Source organism: Glycine max, chromosome 16 (assembly GCF_000004515.6).
Source record: "Glycine max cultivar Williams 82 chromosome 16, Glycine_max_v4.0, whole genome shotgun sequence".
Lineage (NCBI taxonomy): Eukaryota > Viridiplantae > Streptophyta > Magnoliopsida > Fabales > Fabaceae > Glycine > Glycine max.
The window spans coordinates 33307088-33330136 of record NC_038252.2 but is presented as its reverse complement, the minus strand read 5'-3'; the positions used below and the strand labels follow the sequence as shown (position 1 = coordinate 33330136).

Sequence of the window (23049 nt, the reverse complement as noted above, 5' to 3'; positions counted from 1 at the left end):
GGAAGCTAACTATTAGTTGGGGCCCACATAGAGTCTTGGTCTTGGTGAAATACTTACTCTGTCAAAGGACTAGATGATGGGATCTAATTGGCACTCTCATATTGGTGCAACGGAAGAGAGAGAATTTCAAATTAGCATTCATTGTGTGAATTTCATTCACAGATATACTCTTTTCTATTTTCGTGATAATTGAGATAAATAGATAAAATTTGATAAGTCCAGCAACCTAACACTAGCTTGATGCAATTTTTAATGCTCTACTTGCTACTTTTGGCAAAGCAAAAGTGCATGTACAGAAGGGGTCTAACACAAGGATGCAAATACACTGGTAGTAACTAGGAACAAATAGGGTATCTTGCATTCTTCTTCTCATGCACAAATTTGATTCACAGTTAAGTATTGCTGCACTAGGAGAATATAGTAGAAAGCATTGTTGAAGATGAATATGAAGTGGTGAAATTTTAGATATCACAGATCTAAGCACAATAATGAAAAACAAACAGCATTACAAATACAATAAATACAACAATAGCATACTAACTTTGAAACAAGATTTTGCAGTTCATTACTTAAATACAAAACATTGTAAACTCCTATATTAAAGAAATTATCTCGCATTTGTAGCTGCCAACAATGGTTTCTTCTCTGATCAGAAGTCTGCAGCACATCTGCAACAATCAGCATTTTTTTTTACAACAATTAATGTGCTGGATTAATTACAAGATATAAACAGAATTATATTTTTTCATATAAAATTGGAAATGGAAGTATACATGCAGGGACCATGGCCCCCAAGTTTTTCACAAAGTGTATTTAAAATACCATGTTAAAAGAATTACGGTCCCCTAAAAATTTATGAAAAAAAATATTGAAAAATAATACATGTCATCTTAGTTGACACTTAGCGCGACAAAAAGAAAAAAGAAAGAGAAGTATATGTATAATAGGTAATATAATGTGATAGTAAAAAGTGAGATAAAAAGAAATTAAAGATAATAATAAAATATTTGTAATGTGTAAGTGTACATTTATAATTATGGAAAATCATTTTAAAAAATGCATCTATTTGTTTCTTCCGTAAATGTCTAATTAATATATTTGAAAGAGTTTATGTTTCTAGTATTTAGGAATAAAAAAATTATTTATTTATTTTCATATAAATGATAAAATTAATTAGATAGTAATGTTTTTATGCTTAATATAGTTGTATATTTTTTCTTTGTAAAAAATTTTAAAAAAATTACAAGTTAAATAATAATTAGATTAAATTATTATTATTATTATTGGCCTCCTCTAAGTGAAATCCATATTGCTCTTTTTGATCCAGTGAAGCAATTTCTTGATATATGTAAAATAAGACTAAGTCAGAACATAAACCATGAAATTGACAAATAAATCTAGAACATACGTTTTTGCCTTGGAGCGATCAGCAACAATTCCCACATTCACAATAAGCATACATATACATAGTCTGTTAATCTGTTCAGAAACCTCATGTAAGCAATTCTCCAAGGAGGCCACAGTAGTAATGGCCCTAATAAGCCCCAAAATCCAGTGAAGTATCCAATCCCCAAGCTCATGTATAATCCCTCATAGAAAACTGAATCATCACCTTTGACTGCTGTTTCTTGATGCTCTTCTGTTGTCTGATCTCCATCCCCAGGACAAGTTTTGTTAAGTTGTTCACCACAAAGATCAATGTTTCCTTCAAAACTAGAGGCTTCAAAGGTTTCAAAATGTCTTCCTGATGGGATTCTTCCAGAAAGAGAGTTGTGTGACAAGTCTAATTTTTGCAAATAATCAATTTCAGAAAGAGAAGAAGGAATTCTCCCAGAGATGTGATTTCTTGACAAGTCAAGTGATTCTAGTGACCTTAAATTCCCAATCCGAGAAGGAATTTCTCCACTCAAATTGTTTCTTGATAGATTCAAAGAAACTAACCCAAGCAAATATCCGACCTCCTTTGGTATTTCACCGGTTAAATGGTTACTGGAAAGATCAATGCTCTTGAGCTTTAACTCTGGATTCTTGAACCCCTGTTCCACACCTTTCCACATCCATGTTATGTCAAGCGTATAACCTCCCCAAAAGTAACCATAAATATCATAGTAAGTGCTATTATACCAATATATACGAGACATAGTGTCACTTGAGTTGATGCTCTGTTCAGACATTGCAGTGAAATTCTTTAAGCATGATGGAATTCTTCTTGACAAATTATTCCTTGAAAGATCCAACAATTGAATACGGTTCAAATAACAGAGATGAATGGGTAGATTTCCAGAGAGGTGATTTCCTCGCATGTTCAGGATTATCAATTGCTGCATACTTTCTCCAATCCATGATGGTATTGGACCCGACAACATATTTTCACTCAGGTCCAGCATAAATAAACTGCTGCAATTCTTCAAAGAAGAAGGTAACTCACCCATTAAACCATTGTTTCGTAAAACCAAGGCTTCCATATTAACAAGGGCGCCCATGGACATAGGAATCTTCCCTGACAATTTATTGCTGCTTAAATCAAGAAACAGTAATTGCTTTACTGATTTCCAACAATCTGGCAGTTGCCCCTTTATTTGATTGCGTGACACATCTAAAGTGGCCAAATTTGAAGCTGTGCTTTGGTCACATAAGAATGAAAACAAATCTGAAAAATTATTTTCAGAGAGCATCAGCTCGGAAGCTTGTAGTAAAAATGACGGAATTTTACCCTCAAACTGATTGGAATTCAGAAGTATAGGCGGTCTGTTAGGAAGCTTCAATGATATATTAGGAATTGCACTAATGATATAATTGTGAGACATATTTAAGAATCTCATATTTTGCAAGTTATTCCAAAACCAGTCTGGTACAGAGTCATTAATCCCGTTATCAGAAATATCAAGCATATACAAAGAACTTTGAGTCTTGAGCCAACTAGGAAAAGTGGGGCCCAACTTGCAAGATCTGATTCCCAATGATTCTAATTGGAATGGAGGAACCCAACTCGGGACAAATTTCAGAGACAACGAGCTCTCTGATAAGTACAATTTTTTTAATTTGGAAAAATTAGAAAGATGGGATTCAGTGACGTCACCCTCCAAAGAATTCCCAGCCAAGTTAAGATACTCCAACTCAGATAGCAATCCAATGCTTTTAGGTAACATGCCAGTCAACCGGTTACAAGATAAGTACAAACTCTTAAATATGTCTCTGTTGCACCATGATGAATTTCGGAAGAAGCTAGAAAATTCACCGTTCAACTTGTTATTTGAGAGGTCTAAACTCTGCAATGCGCACATGTTACCAAAGAAAGATGGAATCTCGCCTTGCAGTTTGTTATCGGATAGGTAAAGAACTTCAAGAGAGTTCATTACTTTCCCAAATCCATCTGGAATGGGACCTTCTAACATGTTATAACCAAGGTCAAGGTTATGAAGATTGGTGGTAGAGTTAAAGAGCCAGTAAAATATAGTTGATGATTTCAACAGATTTGAGGAGAGATCAAGGGATACAAGAGAAGATGAAGAACGCATAATGAAAGAAGATGACATAAGAAAACTTCCATCCGTAAGACTACAATTTTGCAAATCAAGATTTTGAAGTTTTGAACTGAAGTTGAAACCACCTTGAAAGACTGATGATGTCATATTATTATAGGAAAGGTCAAGGATCACAAGAGAAGGAAAGTTTGGGCAGAGAGGAGATGACAAAACAATGTTATTATGACCAAGATAAAGCTCCTGAAGATTAAGGCTAAAGTTTGACAACAGTTGAAATGTTGAGGATGTGAGCTTATTTGAAGAAAGATCAAGGATGGTAAGAGCAGTGGAAAAGTTGGAAGGTGAATAAAACAGAGATTGAATATTTGTATCTGAAAGAGAACAACCAACTAGCCTCAACTCTCTTAAGTTTGGAATAAGCTTGCTGATCATTTGTAGCCAGTGATGAGAAGAGGAAAGGTTGTGTAGTGAACTTAGCCTAAGTTTTGTCAAGGAAGAAAGATTAGTCAACCACTCTGCATCCTTAGATTTCACATCAAATTTGCCACCAAGTCCAAGAGTGAGCAACAAAGGAAGATTCCCAACTTTGAAAGGAAATGCTCCCGAAAATGAATTCCCCCCCGCAAGATCAAGATACCTCAACTGTGAGAGATTTACAAGTTGATAAGGGAGTTCCCCATCGAGATCATTATAACTTAGATCAAGATATTGTAAATGTGTAAGGTTTCCAAGTTGATAAGGGATTTGTCCATGGAGATAGCTATTGCCACCTAGATCAAGAGACAGTAAATGTGTAAGCTTTCCAATATCAGAAGGAATAATCCCAATAAAATAACAATCAGAGAGATTGAGATATCTTAAGTTGGTGAACGAGCCCATGAGTTCTGGGATATGACTCACTTCAAAATCATTATAGCTGAGATCCAAGTGTTCAATATTTTCAAGGGCAATCAATGAAGAGATATTGATTGCACCACTCAAATATTGTCTACCATGACCACGGAGATGAAGCATCTCAACATGACCAGTTTGATTGTTGCATTGAATGCCTTTCCATTTGCAACAGTCTCCGTTATTGCCATCGTCCCTCCATGTAGACAGCATGCCAGAGTCATCTTTGAGGCCATGTTTGAAGTTTAGGAGTGCTTGTCTCTCACTCTCAATGCACTTAATTTCTGTGCTATTGGGAAGACTGTTGAATCCAAGAATGGATCCAGCAGCATGCAATAAAAGCAGCAAAAGTGCATAAAATAGTTTCAGAGAATAACAACTCATTATGAAATGACTAAGAGTAAAACAAAGATCGGTTACTGTGATCACTTTCTCTTAAATGGTCAAGTATGAAAGATGGAGCCTGCGGCAGGATTTATATAGCTGATAGTATGGCTAAATGACAGAGTTGTGTTAATTCTCGTTCACTTATCGAAGACAACAAAATAAGGATATTTTCTCTTAAAAAAAACTTTATTTTAAACATTAAAATACGAAGACTCCGTATACGAGGTTTATATATTTTAAATTCCTTTATTACACTCAGGTGATAAGCAATTTAAACTTACCATTCTTCATGGAAAAAATATAGAATTTATAATAAAAAAATCAATAATTATATAATTGTGTAATCAAATTATTTAAGCACACAAAAAAATATGATGTGTTATTTTGCCCAAGTACAAGAAATGCAAGATTAATTTATGTTTACATGAATGTTTTGTGTAGATTAACAATTTTAAGTTTTGCACTTGTCCCAAGAAATAAAAAAATCTTTGCACTTGTTTTTAAATTCACAAATGCATACGTTAGTTTTGAAAACAATTATTGCTCATTATATTTTTGCTGATATGAAACAACTCACTAAACTGAAAATCGGGAACAGTGATGATAGTATGACCATACGAATAAGTTGTTAATTCTTGTTCAAAGACAAGAAAACAAACTGACAGCAAAATAAGGAAGTTTTCTCTTAAAAAAAACTTTATTTTAAAAATTAAAATACGAAGATTCCATATATGAGGCTTATATATTTTAAATTCCTTTATTACGCTCAGGTGATAAGCAATTTATAATAAAAAATTCAATAATTATATAATTGTGTAATAAAATTATCTCATATATTAATTACAGGTTCATCAAGCTCTACTTCATAATGTACCAGCAAGTTGTAACAACTAAAATTTCATCAGATAATTCGACAAAAAAATGATGTTACAAATTTTAATAAAAAAATATAACAATGATTTTTAGTCTTTCAATGTTTTTTATTTTAGTCCCAGTAAAATTTTTAAAAAAATCAGTCCATGTTATCAACAAAATAAGTATTTAGTATACTCCTTCCCGCCTAGAAGACATATCCTCTTAATTGTGAACCAAATTAAAGGTTATATGAAGGAAAAATAAAAATAAAGATGCACTTAGTCAATGTAATAAGAGAAAATTGTGGGACAGGCATGATAGTTGTTGTGGTTTCAGTAGCAAAGTGATTGCGCCGGTGGAAATATAAAAGAAGAGAAATATCGTTAGTGACACTGTCTAGTACTTTTTTTTTTGTTATAAAGTAATTAAAATTTGTTAGAAATTATAAATTTAAATTGGCGAGTTCTATTTCTTATTTAATGATTATATATATTTCTTAATTTTTTATGTGAAATCATTAACTAAAATTTGTGATTTTTTATAAATTTTTAATAAATAACAGAAAAGAGTATTGTTAGTCTTCCTCAAAGATAAAAATAGGTGTAAGGTGTATAAAAGAAGAAAAATAAAAAGGAGAGTGATGAAAATATGTGATTACATTCTTTCAATTAAATTTTCTTTCCTTCTAATTTTTTAAATTCAAATTTTAAACCTTTTTTACCCTTTTTCATTTTCTTTCCTCTCTTCCAAAACATACTTAAGTTGCACGTTAGAGTATTTCTAAATCATTCTAGGATTGATATCATACTAACAAAAGTCTACTTAGAACTAAGACCAATAAATATCATGTGTCATTTTGCTAAAACACACAAAATGCAAGTTTAATTTGTCTCGATTTAAAATTTCTACAAAGATGGACAATTTCAAAGTCTATGCAGTTGTTTTACCTTTTAAATTTGATGTGTTTGTGTGCTTAATTTTTTAACCCATCAAAAGAGTTAGAAAACATAGGAGACGACAATATCATTTTTTGTCATTATTTGAAAGTACTGATATATTTTGATACCTGTGAATTTTTTTAAAAAATTATAATGTATATATCACGCTATTTATTTAAAATATAATATTTATATTACAATACAAAAATATCAATATTTCATACATCAACAATATTCATATTCTATTACAATAAGACTCAAATAAAAATCAAATTCTCATCTATATTATTCGTTGAGAGATTCTTTTTACTAATTTTCTATAATGTATTTATTGGTCTCCAAGTTCCATATCATATAATTAAATTTATTATTATATATAAATTAATTATTAAATACAAAATACATTAATTTTTAGCTCATATAGTTTATTAAATTATTTTTATTAAACTACCATGATTTTTTAACATAAAAACACGGTATTCATCGATAGTAAAACCATTACTTCTGTAAGTTAAATATTATTACAATTTGATTTCTTTGAGTACATTTAGTTATTCTATACCTAAAAAACTTTAGAAAAAAAAATTATTGTGCTTAAAAAAATTATTTTTACAAAATAAAAAATATTAACACCCGATTAATCCAATTCGACCCAACCAGTTTTTGATCCGATTTAGCTGGATTTGTAAAAAACGTTACACACACCTGACCCATAACCCAACACATAAATTTTTCATGTGATTGAATAACAAGTTTAATCAAATTCAAGTTAAGTCGATCGGTAAACACTCCTACAAATAACTTATTGGAATGAGCAAAATAAAATTTCTATATAGAAACTGAATGAGAAAATTAGTTCAAAGAATAAAATAAAATTAGTTTTAAATAATTACCTTTTTAAAAAATAATTACCTTCATTTTTAAAAAAAAGAAAATTTCTATATCGAAACTGAATGAGTAAAATACGAAATGGGTATGATATTGATGTGGTAGATGTCATGTCCTCTCTAATACGATTAGTAACATATAAACTTAACACTGTTGTGTTATATAAGTAGATGGAAGGTTTTTTTTTATGAAGAAATTAGAATTTTTTTTATTTTATGTATCATTTTGATAAAAAAAAAATTTAAGGTTTAAATCAATAGAAGTTATATTTTAACTCGAATATAAAATGATTTAATTTCAGTTTTTATACTAAATTTTTCTTCAAATCCTAACTAGTCCAAATATTCTTTTAAAATTTTCTTTCATGCGATCTTATTTTTTAATCCCTGTAGCATGTGTTTTTTAATTATTAAATCTTTATAAAAATGGCCTTTTCCTCTCATAAGTATTCTTATTAGAAAGTTTTTTCATAAAGTATTTAAACATAGTTAATATACTAGTATGAATATATTATCCATTAAAGTTTCATTATAATTCAAGAACTTTTAAATCTAAAACCCACTAGCTTGTTAATTTAAAACGAAGAAATGCATAATAAAGAAGTATTTGTGTCTGACATTTTCAACTCTATTCCTATTTTCACATTTTGACAACTCTACCTTTGAAACTTTCTTGCTTGCTTTGACTTGGAACAGCGAACGAAGACAAAGGGCGAAGAAATTAAGCTGTGCTAACATTGAAGTTCCATTAGAATTCGAGATTCTTTTTACATCTAAGATCTAATTGCTGCTTGATATATTAATTTAAAACCAAGAAATATATAATAAAGAAGTAATTGTGTTTCTCATATTCAACTCTATTCCATTTTCTCATTTTGACGACAAGAGTTTCCTTTAATTTTCTTTTCATTCAAATAACTCTACCTTTTGAAACTTTCTTGCTTTCTAGACTTGGAACAGCGAATGAAAACAAAGGGCGTAGAAATTGTGCCGTACAAGTATAGTAACTACTTAAATCTTCAATACAGCACAACTGGTAAACCATAATTCATATCTGAAAAATCCTAATGGGTGGTTACTTTCTCAAAATCTTGTTTTCATTGTTAGTGTGCTTTTTGCATACTGAAATATCCATTCTTGGATTGAACTCTACATCGGAGATCTCACGTGTGAAATGCATTGAAAGTGAGAGACAAGCCCTCCTCAACTTCAAACGTGGCCTTGTAAATGACTCTGGCATGCTCTCTACATGGAGGGATGATGAAAACAACAGAGATTGTTGCAAATGGAAAGGCCTTCAATGCAATAATGAAACAGGTCACGTCTACATGCTTGATCTTCATGGTCACTACCCACAACGTTTGTCAGGTCTAATCAATATTTCTTCATTGATTGACTTGCAAAATATTGAATATTTGAATCTTAGCAATAATGATTTTGAAGGGAGTTACATCCCAAAATTTATGGGCTCGTTCACCAACTTAAAATATCTTGATCTATCATGGTCGAGGTTTGGTGGGAGAATTCCTTATGAATTGGGGAATCTCTCAAAGTTGGAGTATCTTGATCTTAAATGGAATTCTCTTGATGGAGCAATACCTTCTCAACTAGGGAAGCTTACAAGTTTACAGCATCTAGATCTAAGCCTAAATTCTCTTAGTGGAGAAATCCCTTCTGAAGTAGGGGTGCTTACAAGCTTACAACATCTAGATCTGAGTTGAAATTCTCTTCTTGGAGAAATCCCTTCTGAAGTAGGGAAGCTTACAGCCTTACGATATCTAGATCTAAGTTATAATGTGGCTATTCATGGAGAGATCCCTTATCACTTTAAAAACCTCTCACAACTGCAATATCTTTGTCTTGGAGGACTTAATCTTTCCGGACCAATACCTTTCCGGGTTGGGAATCTTCCTATCTTGCATACTCTTAGACTTGAAGGCAATTTTGATCTTAAAATTAACGATGCAAAGTGGCTATCTTCTCTCTCTTTTTTAACAACTCTTGACCTGACATCATTGCATAATCTTGGCTCCTCTCGTTACTGGCAACAAATGATCGGTGAGCTTATAACAAACTTGAGAGAGTTGAGTCTAGTTGATTGTAATCTCACTGATGAAAGTGTTGTGCTATATGCTTCCATTCAAAATTCATCATCTCCTCTTGTCACCCTTAACCTTAATGATAACTCGTTAGAAGGTCCAATACCTAATCTTTCAAATTTTACATCTTTGAGGGCATTGCATCTTTCCAATAATCGGTTAACTGGAGAAATACCTAAAAGCATTGGGTTGCTACATGAGTTGGAGTCTCTTCACCTACAGGATAATTACTTGGAGGGTGATATCAATGAATGGCATCTCACAAATTTGTCCAAATTGGAGGAGTTAGACTTAACAGACAACTCGTTGTCTCTAAAGTTTGGTACTACATGGGTTCCACCTTTCCAATTATATAATTTGGGACTAGCTTCTTGCAAGTTGGGTCCTAGTTTCCCAAGTTGGCTCCAAAATCAAAGTCACTTGGTCTTTCCAGATATCTCTGATGCTGGGATTGATGACTTTGTGCGTTTTGGAACAAGTTACAGTCTATAAGTTTGATGAATATGTCTTACAACACTCTCAAAGGTACAATTCCGAATTTACCGATCAAGCTTACTGATGACTATAAACTTATAATTCTAAATTCAAATCAACTTGAAGGTGAAATTCCTGCTTTTTTATCCCACGCTTATGCATTAGATTTTTCCAACAATGAGATTTCAGGCTTAAACACATTCTTGTGTGGAAAAAGAGCAAGTACAAACTACACACTTTGGACTTATCAAGTAATCGAATAATGGGACAACTGCCCAACTGTTGGGAACATCTAAATACATTAGAATTTCTTGATCTGAGCAATAATAAATTGTCAGGCAAGATTCCACAGTCCATGGGTACACTTGTTAATTTGGAAGCTTTGGTCTTAAGACACAACAATTTTATTGGAGACCTACCATTCACCTTGAAGAACTGCACTCGTTTAGATATACTAGACTTGAGTGAAAATTTGTTGTCTGGTCCAATACCGTCATGGATTGGACAAAGTTTACAACAATTACAAATCTTGAGCTTGCGTGTAAACCACTTTAATGGAAGTGTTCCTGTTCATCTCTGTTATTTGAGGCAAATTCATATCTTGGATCTTTCAAGAAATAACTTGTCAAAAGGAATTCCAACTTGTCTAAGGAACTATACTGCGATGATGGAAAGCAGAGTAATCACAAGTCAAATTGTAATGGGGCGAAGAATATCATCTACATCAATCTCCCCTCTCATTTATGACTCTAATGTGTTATTGATGTGGAAAGGTCAGGATCATATGTATTGGAATCCAGAGAATCTTCTGAAGAGCATTGATCTCTCAAGTAATGATTTAACAGGTGAAGTATCAAAAGAGCTTGGATATTTACTTGGATTGGTATCTTTGAATTTATCAAGAAACAACTTACATGGACAAATTCCTTCTGAGATTGGGAATTTAAATTCGTTAGAATTTCTTGACTTATCAAGAAATCATATCTCAGGAAAAATTCCATCTACTCTTTCCAAAATTGACCGTCTTGCTGTCTTAGACTTATCAAACAACGATCTCAATGGAAGAATCCCTTGGGGAAGACAGTTGCAAACCTTTGATGGCTCTAGTTTTGAAGGAAATACGAATCTTTGTGGTCAACAACTTAACAAAAGTTGTCCTGGAGATAAGCCAATAGGGACGCCTGAAGGAGAAGCAGTTGATGATGAAGATGAAGATTCAATATTCTATGGAGCATTATATATGAGCTTGGGCCTAGGATTCTTCACAGGCTTTTGGGGCTTATTAGGGCCAATACTACTTTGGAAACCATGGAGAATTGCTTACCAAAGATTCTTGATCAGACTCACAGACTATATACTTCTAATGGTGGAAGTGAACATGGCCAAGTGCCATATGTGGTTCAAAGGCTAGTAGGTACGTAATTCCAATAACTTCACCCTTTGGAACTTCATAGTGTTTACTAATAGTTACTTTCCTTCCGTTTCTTTAATTTGTGCCTTCACTAATAGTAGTTACTTTATCGAAAAAGATTATTACTATTCTTCTTCTTGTTAAAGAAATTGTTTAGATGCTGGTGCATGTTCTCTGTTTAGAGATTTTTTTTTCAATATGTCTAATGTTTGAAGTTTAAACCTCATGAAAAAATGCTTACTGCTATGCACATTTGTGTACTTGAATGGCTATATAGCTAGATTTCCATTTCATTTAATCTACTACGAAAACTCGTTGTCTAATTCTTCTCCATTTCCATTAATATATGTAATCTGATATGTAGCACGGAATTTGCAGTTTATGGCGTATTAGCTTCAAAATTTCAATCCGGGATGAAAGCTTCATGAATAGCTGAATGTGTACGATATGTACTATGTAGTATTGATGTTTGGTATGCAATGCAAAATAAGTGTTTGGAAAAACCTATTGATTTTGATTGTCTTTTTATTCTATAATCTCTTTTCAAGAATGCGAGATATCAAAATAATGTTTGTTGATCAGGCTAGTATGTTCCGACTACTTATTTAAGCCTGCAAAATTTAAATACTCGCTTTACGACCTACAAAATAATGATTATAATTACATTAGCATTTCTCTTTAATTACACTGATTTGTTGGTAATTGAATAATTAAAAATGCTTTTGTTTTTATCATCAAAGTGTTCAGTGCAAATTAGACTATTATTACATCAACATGCTGGTGTCATTGCTGTCTATTGAGGTTCTCCTCGTCCTCTACAGCTCTACCTTGATTCAGCTATACTTCTTATCAACAAAGGTGTGCAAATGAAGTTGGTCTAACATCCAGCTATCTTCACTTCATTTTATTTCTTGTCCAACCATTTTTAAGGTCTAATTTCAAAGAGCTTATGAATTTTACACATATTGTTACAGAAACTTTTGTCATACTATCCTTAGCTCCAAATAAAGAAAAAAAAGCTTTCTGTCATATATGGTTCTTATTTTGTGGAAACAAAATATTGCTCTATTGATCTTTCCGGGAGGTTTACTTGCACTGGGAAAAATATAACAAAAAGAGTCAGCTCTAAAACATGATGTTAAAATTATGCAATTAAAGTGCAGAATATTTATTGATGAGACATGCAGAGTAGATTGGAAAAAGAGCATACAAAATCATCTTGATAACTGAATTTATTATTCACATGTAGATATCATAACCATTGTCTGTAACTGAGCAGATAAGAATTTTTTCTCTTTTAAATATAAAGAAGTCATCTCGTCTGAGTTAAAAACCAAGACAAGTTCAGAGAAGCGAAAATATAAAATAAAAACAGAAGTTGTAAAACATATAAGACATCACCTAAACTACTAGAACCCTCTGGAACAATATTTGATTGGACCTAACAACAAAATGTCACATCATGAACTTTTCAGCTGAATTTGAATAAAACAGAGCACCAAATCCTATTACTATAGAGCACACCTAAATTTTAATTAATTTTTCTCCCTTAACTCACGTGGATCAGAATATGTTATCATAGATTAAAATAAGAGTTGCCAAATTGTCAACAATCAATCTTGTTATTATTGTGAGGAAGAAATTCTCAACACAATGTAAACTTTTGCCCTATTATTGAGAGGAAGAAATTCTCAACACAAAAAGGTACTAAATAAGCAAAAATAAATTACAATCCCGAGAATCAATAGCTAGGCATTGCTATTTTGATAAGAACAGCAATAGCATCCTCCAAACCTTTGTTATATGCTGCATATTACAAAATTGTAGCAGTCATTAATACCATTTTGCATTATGCACGCTATTTCGTTCCCATTGCTGTTGTGGAAGTACTTTTGCTCCAGACATGGAATGAAAATTGATCAGGAATTTTGTTTTTTTGTGCCATCGATTGAGTTTGTATAAGTGAGGACATGTTGATCTTCTGACCACTTTTGTTTTTGAAATTATAATAATTACTAGTTCGCTATCTAAATTCATGGGAAATTGAAAATTGATTCCCACGAAACTGTATTCTTGTTGTACATTACACTTCTCAGGGGTTCTTAGAAGTCCTCTTCCTACTGGTAAGCCGTATCATATTCACTCTCCCCTGCATTCTGATTTTTACTTATAAATAAGTTAATGTCTAAGAGCAGGGTTGAATGAGCAACAAAAAGGGGCTCACATACAAGTCTAGATCCTGTTTAGTTTGTGAACTAAAACTATGTTTTGGTTTTGCCTATCTCTTATGCTATTAAAATTATTCTAGAATCCACCTACAGTTTTTTTATTCAAAAATAAGTGTTGGAACTTTAAGATATGATATCAAGTTTACTTTTGTAATTTGTTTGGTGACCTATTGCGGAAAATTTCTCTAGTATTTACTCTATTGGATTTTTCAAAAAATTTGATATCAGAGTCAATGGTTTGACTTGGTGACTAGCTTAGACGAGTAAGATGACGTTGATGGATTCATGGATATAGAGTTCCTTGCATCAAAAGTCTTTATGACGGGTGAATTCATGCATGAATGTCAGGTAGCAGAGTTGAAGGTGTTGCAATAGTACAAAATACTAGAACATGTTGTGGCAATGGCTAGACAAGCCGGGGGCAGTAATGATTAAGCTCTAAGGGTCACCATTGAATATTCTTGGATTGAAAATGACTTCCGCTCGAGGGGAAGATTAACATGTGGGAGAAACACAAACATGAGGAAAAGACTATTGAAGTACAAGTGTGAGGAGAAGTCTCACATAAGATAGAAATGAAAAAGTTGAGTGCCATATAATAAGTGAGAAAAAAATCATAAACATGAGTCTTATGATTGTTTGGGTTAAAATATGATGTAAAAATCACTTATATAATTACTCGGGATAAAATATTGAGAGGAAAGACAATTGACTTGATGGTCTTTTTCTTAGCTTACACCTCTCTGTGTCATTAACAATTGATAATTTTGTCTAGCATGCTATATTGTGAAGAAAAATACTTCTCTCCTTATTTGTTCATTTTACATATTTCCTGGTGTCAAAATATTCTTTTTATTGTATTTTTATATCCTTTAAAATAAATTTGCTTTTGGAATTTTCTCTTGGACCAGATACCATTCAAAGAATTTCAGATAATGTAAATGCACGGGATTCTTTTTTATTTTTGATTTTGTGGCATTTATCTCAATATTTGGTTGATATATTTGAAACTTGATAGCGATTAGCTGATGTATCAGTCAACGGACCCTAGTATGGAAAAAGAATACCGTGAAGACAGAATTTTTCCACAAACTATTGGATTTAAATGAACCGGCTGTTTATACGTGTTTTGTTTTTAGAATCATATCACATATATGTAGTCTGTTGATGAAGTAGACAGTGGGAGCTTATGTTTTGGGCAGAAATTGTGTCCTCAAACTTTCATGTGATAAGACAAATTATCTTCAGAATTTTCAATTAAACAGGTGGTATTCTTCAGAATTGTGTCTATGCTATCATAAGAAGAAGAAAAAACCACCAATATCTTGTAGATGCATGTTCTCTTAAACAGGTGGTATTCTTCTAGACCAAAAAAAAAAGTGGTATTCTCTGTGTTCAATTATATCTTTTGGCTGGAATCTTCCGTGTTCATATGTTGGGGATTAAAATATTTAATAGGGATTAATTAACATGCATGAACATATCCGGAAAATAATTAGTGGAGGAGTAAAATAATAACAAGCTTAAACATACAAAATTATGTTAATTAATAAATTTCATAACTATATATTTTATATAAAAAATTAATAAACCTGTATATATAATTTTTTTAAAAGAAAAATATGAGAGGGAAACCATTCTTGTTTCATTTGATACTGCCATGTTAATCAATCACGTTTAATAAATATTTTCTTATATGTTGCGATTTGATTTTTTTTCTTTAATTAAGACATGGCTTTTAAAAAATTACTCTTACAAAATCTTACCATTCTTCAAGAAAAAAAAATTAGAATTTATAATAAAAAATCAATAATTATATAATTGTGTAGTAAAATGATTTCGTATATTAATTACAGGTTCATGAAGATATACTTCATATTGTAGCAGCATGTTGTAATAACTAAAATTTCATCAGATAATTCGACAAAAAAATGATGTTAAAAATTTAATAAATAAAAAATATAAATATGATTCTGTTTTTACATTATCAAGGGAAATTTTGTAATGTCATTAGATGACACTGTGAGGTACCCATAAAAGATATTTGAGTTTTTCACTTTAACGAGCACGATACTTAGAAAAAGTCTATGTAAAATTAACACAAACAAGGCTTAAACATCATTTTGGCTACGGTAAATTAGTGTGTTTTCTGCTTTAGTTTTTCAAAGTTTTTTATTTTAGTCCTAGTCAAACTTAAAAAAAATATTTAGTCTTTATTGTCAAGTAAGAATATTATTTGATGATATAACATGGAATTACATTAACCGTTAATTGACTTATAAAGATTTTAACAATAAATAATATGGAATTATTTTTAGTAAATTATGTTTTTAAATTTCTCATTAATTAATCTAACATCATCAATTATTTTAAACATATAAGAATTTAAAAATTCAATTTACCAGAAGATTTACATATAATAATAGCATGTCAAACTATTGATATCGTCGACGGAACAATGAACTAGCAACATCACTCTTAACCTATTGATAGTTGATAGCAAACAATAAATTCAAATATTAAAATTACAAGCACTAAAATATATAAAAAAAATTATATATTAAAGTATTAAAAAAATCCTTAATTTTATAGGAGCAAAAAACAATTATTTAAACTCAAAAAAATATGATATGTTATTTTGTCAAAAGTATGAAAAATGTAATAGTACTAATTTATCTTTACACTAATGTTTTGCACAGACTACGAATTAATGCATTTATTCCTAAATTAGGGAGACTTCGCCTAAAGCTGCAGAGAAAAGAAAAATTAGTATTGCAATAGATTTATTGTAAATACTTGTGGTGAACCTTCAACTAATCATGATCATGATTTGACAGGCTAAGCCCATGATGAACCATACGTGGTCCACTCCTATCTTGGAAAGGTAATCTCCAAGAGATATTTTCAGTGATACCAGTGAGAATATGTACTAATTACTAATGATACCATTTATTGCAGACAGACTTCTTATAAAACTAGAAGTTTGATAGCTTACAACATTTAGAAAAGTGTATCAATTTAAATGGCAGAATACAAATTAAAAAATGAAAAGTGCAAAAGAAATGGCAAAACTGCATGAAATGAAGTTGTGTTTTAGACTGCCTATGATCCTTTCCCTTTTCTTACGAAACTTATTCCTAAAATAAGGACTAGATGATGGGATCTAATTGGCACTCTCATATTGGTGCTACGGAAGAGAGAGAATTTCAAATTAGCATTCATTTGTGTGAATTTCATTTACAGATATATCCTTTTCTATCTTCGGGATAATTGTGAGATAAATAGATAAAATGTGATAAGACCAGCAACCTAACACAAGGATGCAAATATACTGGTAGTAACTATAGGAACAAATAGGGTATCTTGCATTATTCTTCTCGTGCACAAATTTGATTCACAGTTAAGTATAGCTGCACTAGGAGAATATAGTAGAAAGCATTGTTGAAGATGAATATGAAATGGTGAAATTTTAGATATCACAGATCTAAGCACAATAATGAAAAACAAACAGCATTACAAATATATTATACAATAAAATACAACAATAGCATACTAAGTTTCTGGAAACAAGATTTTGCAGTTCATTACTTAAATACAAAACATTGTAAACTCCTATACTAAAGAATTATCTCGCATTTGTAGCTGCCAACAATGGTTTCTTCTCTGATCAGAAGCGTGCAGCGCATCTGCAACAATCGGCATTTTTTGTACAAAAATTAATGTGGTGGATTAATTACAAGATATAAACAGAATTATATTTTTTCATATAAAATTGAAAATGGAAGTATACATGCACGGACCATGACCCCTAAGTTTTTCACAAAGTGTATTTAAAATACCATGTTAAAAGAATTACGGTCCCCTTAAAATTTATGAAAAAAATATTGAAAAATAATACATGTCATCTTAGTTGACACTTAGGGAGATAAAAGAAAAAAGAAAGAAAGAGAAGTGTAGGTATAATAGATAATATAATGTGTTAATGTGATAGTAAAAAGTGAGATAAAAAGAAATTAAAAAGAATAATAAAGTATTTGTAATGTGCAAGTATACATTTATAATTATGGAAAATCATTTTAAAGAAATGCATCTACTTGTTTCTTCTATAAATGTATAATTAATATATTTGAAAGAATTTATGTTTCTAATAATTAGGAATAAAAAAACGTATCTATTTATTTTCATATAAATGATAAAACTAATTAGAAAGTAATGTTTTTATGCTTAATATAGTTGTATATTTTTTCTTTACAAAAAATATAAAAGAAATTACAAGTTAAATATTAATTAGATTAAATTATTATTATTATTCTAGGCCTCCTCCAAGTGAAATACATATTGCTCTTTTTGATCAGTGAAGCAATTTCTTGATATATGTAAAACAAAGTCAGAACATAAACCATGAACTTGACAAATAAATCTAGAACATACCTTTTTGCCTTGGAACGATCAGCAACAATTCTCACATTCACCATAAGCATACATATACATAGTCTGTTAATCTGTTCAGAAACCGGATGTAAGCAATTCTCCAAGGAGGCCACAGTAGTAATGGCCCTAATAAGCACCAAAATCCAGTGAAGTATCCAATCCCCAAGCTGATGTATAATCCCTCATAGAAAACTGAATCATCACCTTTGACTGGTGGTTCTTGATGCTCTTCTGTTGTCTGATCTCCATCCCCAGGACAAGTTTTGTTAAGTTGTTCGCCACAAAGATCAATGTTTCCTTCAAAACTAGAGGCTTCAAAGGTTTGAAAATGTCTTCCTGATGGGATTCTTCCAGAAAGAGAGTTGTGTGACAAGTCTAATTTTTGCAAATAATCAATTTCAGAAAGAGAAGAAGGAATTCTCCCAGAGATGTGATTTCTTGACAAGTCAAGTGATTCTAGTGAACTTAAATTCCCTATCTGAGAAGGAATTTCTCCACTCAAATTGTTTCTTGATAGATTCAAAGAAACCAACCCAAGCAAATATCCGAACTCTTTTGGTATTTCACCCGTTAAATTGTTACTGGAAAGATCAATGCTTTTGAGCTTTAACTCTGGATTCTTGAACCCTCGTTCCACACCTTTCCACATCCATGTTATGCCAAGCATATAACCTCCCAATGAGTAACTACCATAAATTTCATAGTAAGTGTTATTATACCAATATATACGAGACATAGTGTCACTTGAGTTGATGGTCTGTTCAGACATTGCAGTCAAATTCTTTAAGCAAGTTGGAATTCCTCTTGACAAGTTATTCCTTGAAAGATCCAACAATTGAATACTCTTCAAATAACAGAGATGGACGGGTAGATTTCCTGAGAGGTGATTTCCTCGCATGTTCAACATTATCAATTGCTGCATACTTTCTCCAATCCATGATGGTATTGGACCCGACAACATATTTTCACTCAGGTCCAGCATAAATAAACTGCTGCAATTCTTCAAAGAAGAAGGCAACTCACCCGTTAAACCATTGTTTCGTAAAATTAAGGCTTCTATATTAACAAGGGCGCCCATGGACGTAGGAATCTTCCCTGACAATTTATTGCTGCTTAAATCAAGAAACAGTAATTGTTTTACTGATTTCCAACAATCTGGCAGTTGCCCCTTTATTTGATTGTGTGATACATCTAAAGTGGCAAATTTTGCAGCTGTGCTTTGGTCACATAAGAATGAAAACACATCGGAAAAATTATTTTCAGAGAGAATCAGATGGGAAGCTTCTAGTAAAAATGACGGAATTTTACCCTCAAACTGATTTGATTTCAGATGTATAAATGGTCTGAAAGGAAGCTTCAAGGATATATTAGGAATTGCACCAATGAGATAATTGGAAGACATATTTAACAATCCCATATTTTGCAACTTATTCCAAAACCAGTCTGGTACAGAGTCATTAATCCCGTTATCAGAAATATCAAGCCAATACAAAGAACTTTGAGTCTTGAGCCAACTAGGAAAAGTGGGGCCCAACTTGCAAGAACCGATTCCCAAGTATTCTAATTGGAATGGAGGAACCCAACTCGGGACGAATTTCAGAGACAATGAGTTCTCTGATAGCCGCAAGTATTTTAATTTGGAAAAATTAGAAAGATGGGATTCAGTGACCTCACCCTCCAAAGAATTCCTAACCAAGTTAAGATCCTCCAGCTCTGATAGCAATCCAATGCTTTTAGGTAACATGCCAGTCAACCGGTTATCAGATAAATCCAAGTTCGTAAATATGTCTCTGTTGCACCATGAAGAATTTCGGAAGAAGCTAGAAAATTCCCCGTTCAACTTGTTATTTGAGAGGTCTAAACTCCGCAATGCGCACACGTTACCAAAGAAAGATGGAATCTGGCCTTGCAGTTTGTTACCGGAGAGGTCAAGAACTTCAAGAGAGTTCATTACTTTCCCAAATCCATCTGGAATGGGACCTTCCAACATGTTATGATAAAGGGAAAGCTTATGAAGATTGGTGGTGGAGTTAAAGAGCCAGTAAAATATAGTTGATGATTTCAACAGATTTGAGGAGAGATCAAGGGAAACAAGAGAAGATGAAGAACTCATACTGGAAGTAGATGGCATAAGAAAACTTCTATCCGTAAGACTACAATGTTGCAAATGAAGATTTTGAAGTTTTGAGCTGAAGTTGAAACCACCTTGAAAGACTAATGATGTCATATTATTATAGGAAAGGTCAAGGATAACAAGAGAAGGAAAGTTTAGGCAGAGAGGAGATGACAAAACAATGTTATTATCATAAAGATAAAGCTCCTGAAGATTAAGGCTAAAGTTTGACAACAGTTGAAATGTTGAGGATGTGAGCTTATTTAAAGAAAGATCAAGGATGGTAAGAGCAGTGGAAAAGTTGGAAGGTGAATAAAACAGAGATTGAATATTTGTATCTGAAAGAGAACAACCAACTAGCCTCAACTCTCTTAAGTTTGGAATAATCTTGCTGATCATTTGTAGCCAATGATGAGAAGAGGAAAGGTTGCGTAGTGAAGTTAGCTTAAGTTTTGTCAAAGAAGAAAGATTAGTCAACCACTCTGCATCCTTAGATTTGACATCAAAATTGCCACCAAGTCCAAGAGTGTGCAACAAAGGAAGATTCCTAACCTGGAAAGGGAGTGCTCCCGAAAATGAATTGCCCCTCGCAAGATCAAGATACCTCAACTGTGAGAGATTTCCAAGTTGATAAGGGAGTTCCCCTTGGAAATCATTATAACTTAGATCAAGATATTGTAAATGTGTAAGGTTTCCAAGTTGACAAGGGAGTTGTCCATGGAGATATTTATTGCGACCTAGATCCAGATACAGTAATTGTGAAAGGTTTCCAAGTTGATAAGGGATTTGTCCACGAAGATATCCATTACTGCCTAGATCCAGATACCGTAAATGTGTAAGCTTTCCAATATCAGAAGGAATACTCCCACGAAATAAAGAATGAGAGAGATTGAGATATCTTAAATTGGTGAACGAGCCCATGATTTCTGGGATATGACTCCCTTGAAAATCATTATTGCTGAGATCCAAGTGTTCAATATTTTCAAGGGCAATCAATGAAGAGATATTGATTGAACCTCTCAAATATTGTGTATCCTGACCACGGAGATGAAGCGTCTCAACATGACCAGTATGATTGTTGCATAGAATGCCTTTCCATTTGCAACAGTCTCTGTTAGTGTGATCGTCACTCCATGTAGAGAGAATGCCATAGCGATCTATGAGGCCATGTTTGAAGTTGAGGAGTGTTTGTCTCTCAGTCTCAATGCACTTAATTTCTGCGCTATTGGGAAGGCTGTTGAATCCAAGAATGGATACTGCAGCATGCAATAAAAGCAGCAAAAGTGCATAAAATAGTTTCAAAAAATAACAACTCATTATGAAATGACTAAGAGTAAAACAAAGATCGGTTACTGTGATCAGTTTTCTCTTTAATTGTCAAGTATGAAAGATGGATCCTGCGGCAGGATTTATATAGTTGATAGTATGGCTAAACGACAGAGTTGTTTATTCTCGTCGAAGACAAAATATTAAGGAAATTTTCTCTTTAATTTTTTTTTAAAATTAAAATATGAAGACTCCATATACAAGGTTTATATATTTTAATTTCCTCTACTTGAGCACAAATCTCCTAATATAATTTTTGTTCATACATCTAATATTTACCAAAAAATATTGATCCAATAGTGTTGCCATCTCCATTTCTGGTAAATATTGAATATCAAATTAATTGTGAACAAAATTTAAAATATGGAAAGACCAAATTTACAAGAAAAAAAATGGTGGACCAAATTTCAAAGTTGGCAATAAACAAATTAAACTAAAATAAAACTTAAGTGCCTAATTTCTGATAATGACCTTTCGATGGCAATGTTGTAACAACCTTAATAATTTCTGACATTTCTGGGCGCGTTCCATCTTTGCATAAATTGACTTCCAAGTCAATGCAAAACAAAAGACACTGGCAAAGTTTTGCATGTGATAGAAAATTGGAAACTTTGTGTGGAACTTTTTGGCTAAAGAAACTTCTACTCACCCACAACACACTTTCTATCCCTGTCATTCTCTCCATTGATGATATTTGCTTTGTTTTATACTAATAAATAAGCAAATTGTAATCACCCCATTAACAAACTAATTTTTTTTAGTAATCCAATTAACAAACTCATTTGCAAGATTTCTTTGACTAATTTATGTGATTATGATTTCTAAACTTTTTGGGATACACATACCAATTATATATGTATATAAGTTCTAAAAGACAGAAACTATATAATTCTATTACTATAATAAAGATCTATTCTTTTTTAATTGAAAAATTATTTAGTTTATTAATTTTATTTATTCAAATTAATTTATTCAATATTATTTAATTCCAGTAAACTACTTGCCAAAACTGATTACCCCCTTCACTGAAGTCTGAAGGTTTTTACAAATTACAAAATGCATTTTAAAGATAAAAACCTAAACAATAAAATTGATACATGAAGTAGAAAAATCAAATAAATCATGTTTGCATAGAGTTCCAATTTAATTCAAATGAAAATCCTGGGCACTACCTGAGATAGCTTAACGAAAGGGTTAAAGAATGAATGTTGGTTTGCATGAGAGATGGGTTGTTCAAGTCTGTTTGGTTGGGTGTTAATAAAATTGATTTAGATTAAAATTAATTTTGAAGTGATGTGATTTATGTTTGAATATTTTATTATAAAATTAAGTTAAAAATAAATTAAAATTCAATACAAAATTTTCCATCCAATACAGAACCTATTGAAAGTTGCTTCAACCTAGGTAGAAATAATTATGAACTCACAATTAATTATTATGACTTCTTTTCTAACATCAAACCAAACAAATAGAAATATATTCAAAATCAATTTTAAATTCAAAATCAATTCTCGAACAGCGAAC

General features: G+C 31.9%; 3 protein-coding genes across 3 annotated transcripts; 1 reads left to right on the top strand and 2 right to left on the bottom strand.

The window, feature by feature from the left end:
- Window positions 1–545: 545 nt before the first annotated feature.
- Window positions 546–4760, bottom strand: LOC102660274 (receptor-like protein EIX2). The gene is made up of 2 exons (XM_026126122.2): window positions 1409–4760; window positions 546–668 (listed from the first exon to the last, which is right to left on the bottom strand). The coding sequence occupies exon 1, from the start codon at window positions 4758–4760 to the stop codon at window positions 1446–1448; it is 3315 nt and encodes a 1104-aa protein (XP_025981907.1). The 3' UTR covers window positions 546–668; window positions 1409–1445.
- Window positions 4761–8482: 3722 nt separating this feature from the next.
- On the top strand, window positions 8483–13782 carry LOC102661933 (receptor-like protein EIX2). The gene is made up of 2 exons (XM_006599440.4): window positions 8483–11430; window positions 11806–13782. Exon 1 carries the CDS (start codon window positions 10279–10281, stop codon window positions 11425–11427), a length of 1149 nt encoding a protein of 382 aa, XP_006599503.1. The 5' UTR covers window positions 8483–10278; the 3' UTR covers window positions 11428–11430; window positions 11806–13782.
- Window positions 13783–16367: 2585 nt separating this feature from the next.
- LOC102662131 (receptor-like protein EIX2) lies at window positions 16368–21572 on the bottom strand. The gene is made up of 2 exons (XM_006599442.4): window positions 18087–21572; window positions 16368–17341 (listed from the first exon to the last, which is right to left on the bottom strand). The coding sequence occupies exon 1, from the start codon at window positions 21514–21516 to the stop codon at window positions 18124–18126; it is 3393 nt and encodes a 1130-aa protein (XP_006599505.1). The 5' UTR covers window positions 21517–21572; the 3' UTR covers window positions 16368–17341; window positions 18087–18123.
- Between the last annotated feature and the right edge of the window lie 1477 nt (window positions 21573–23049).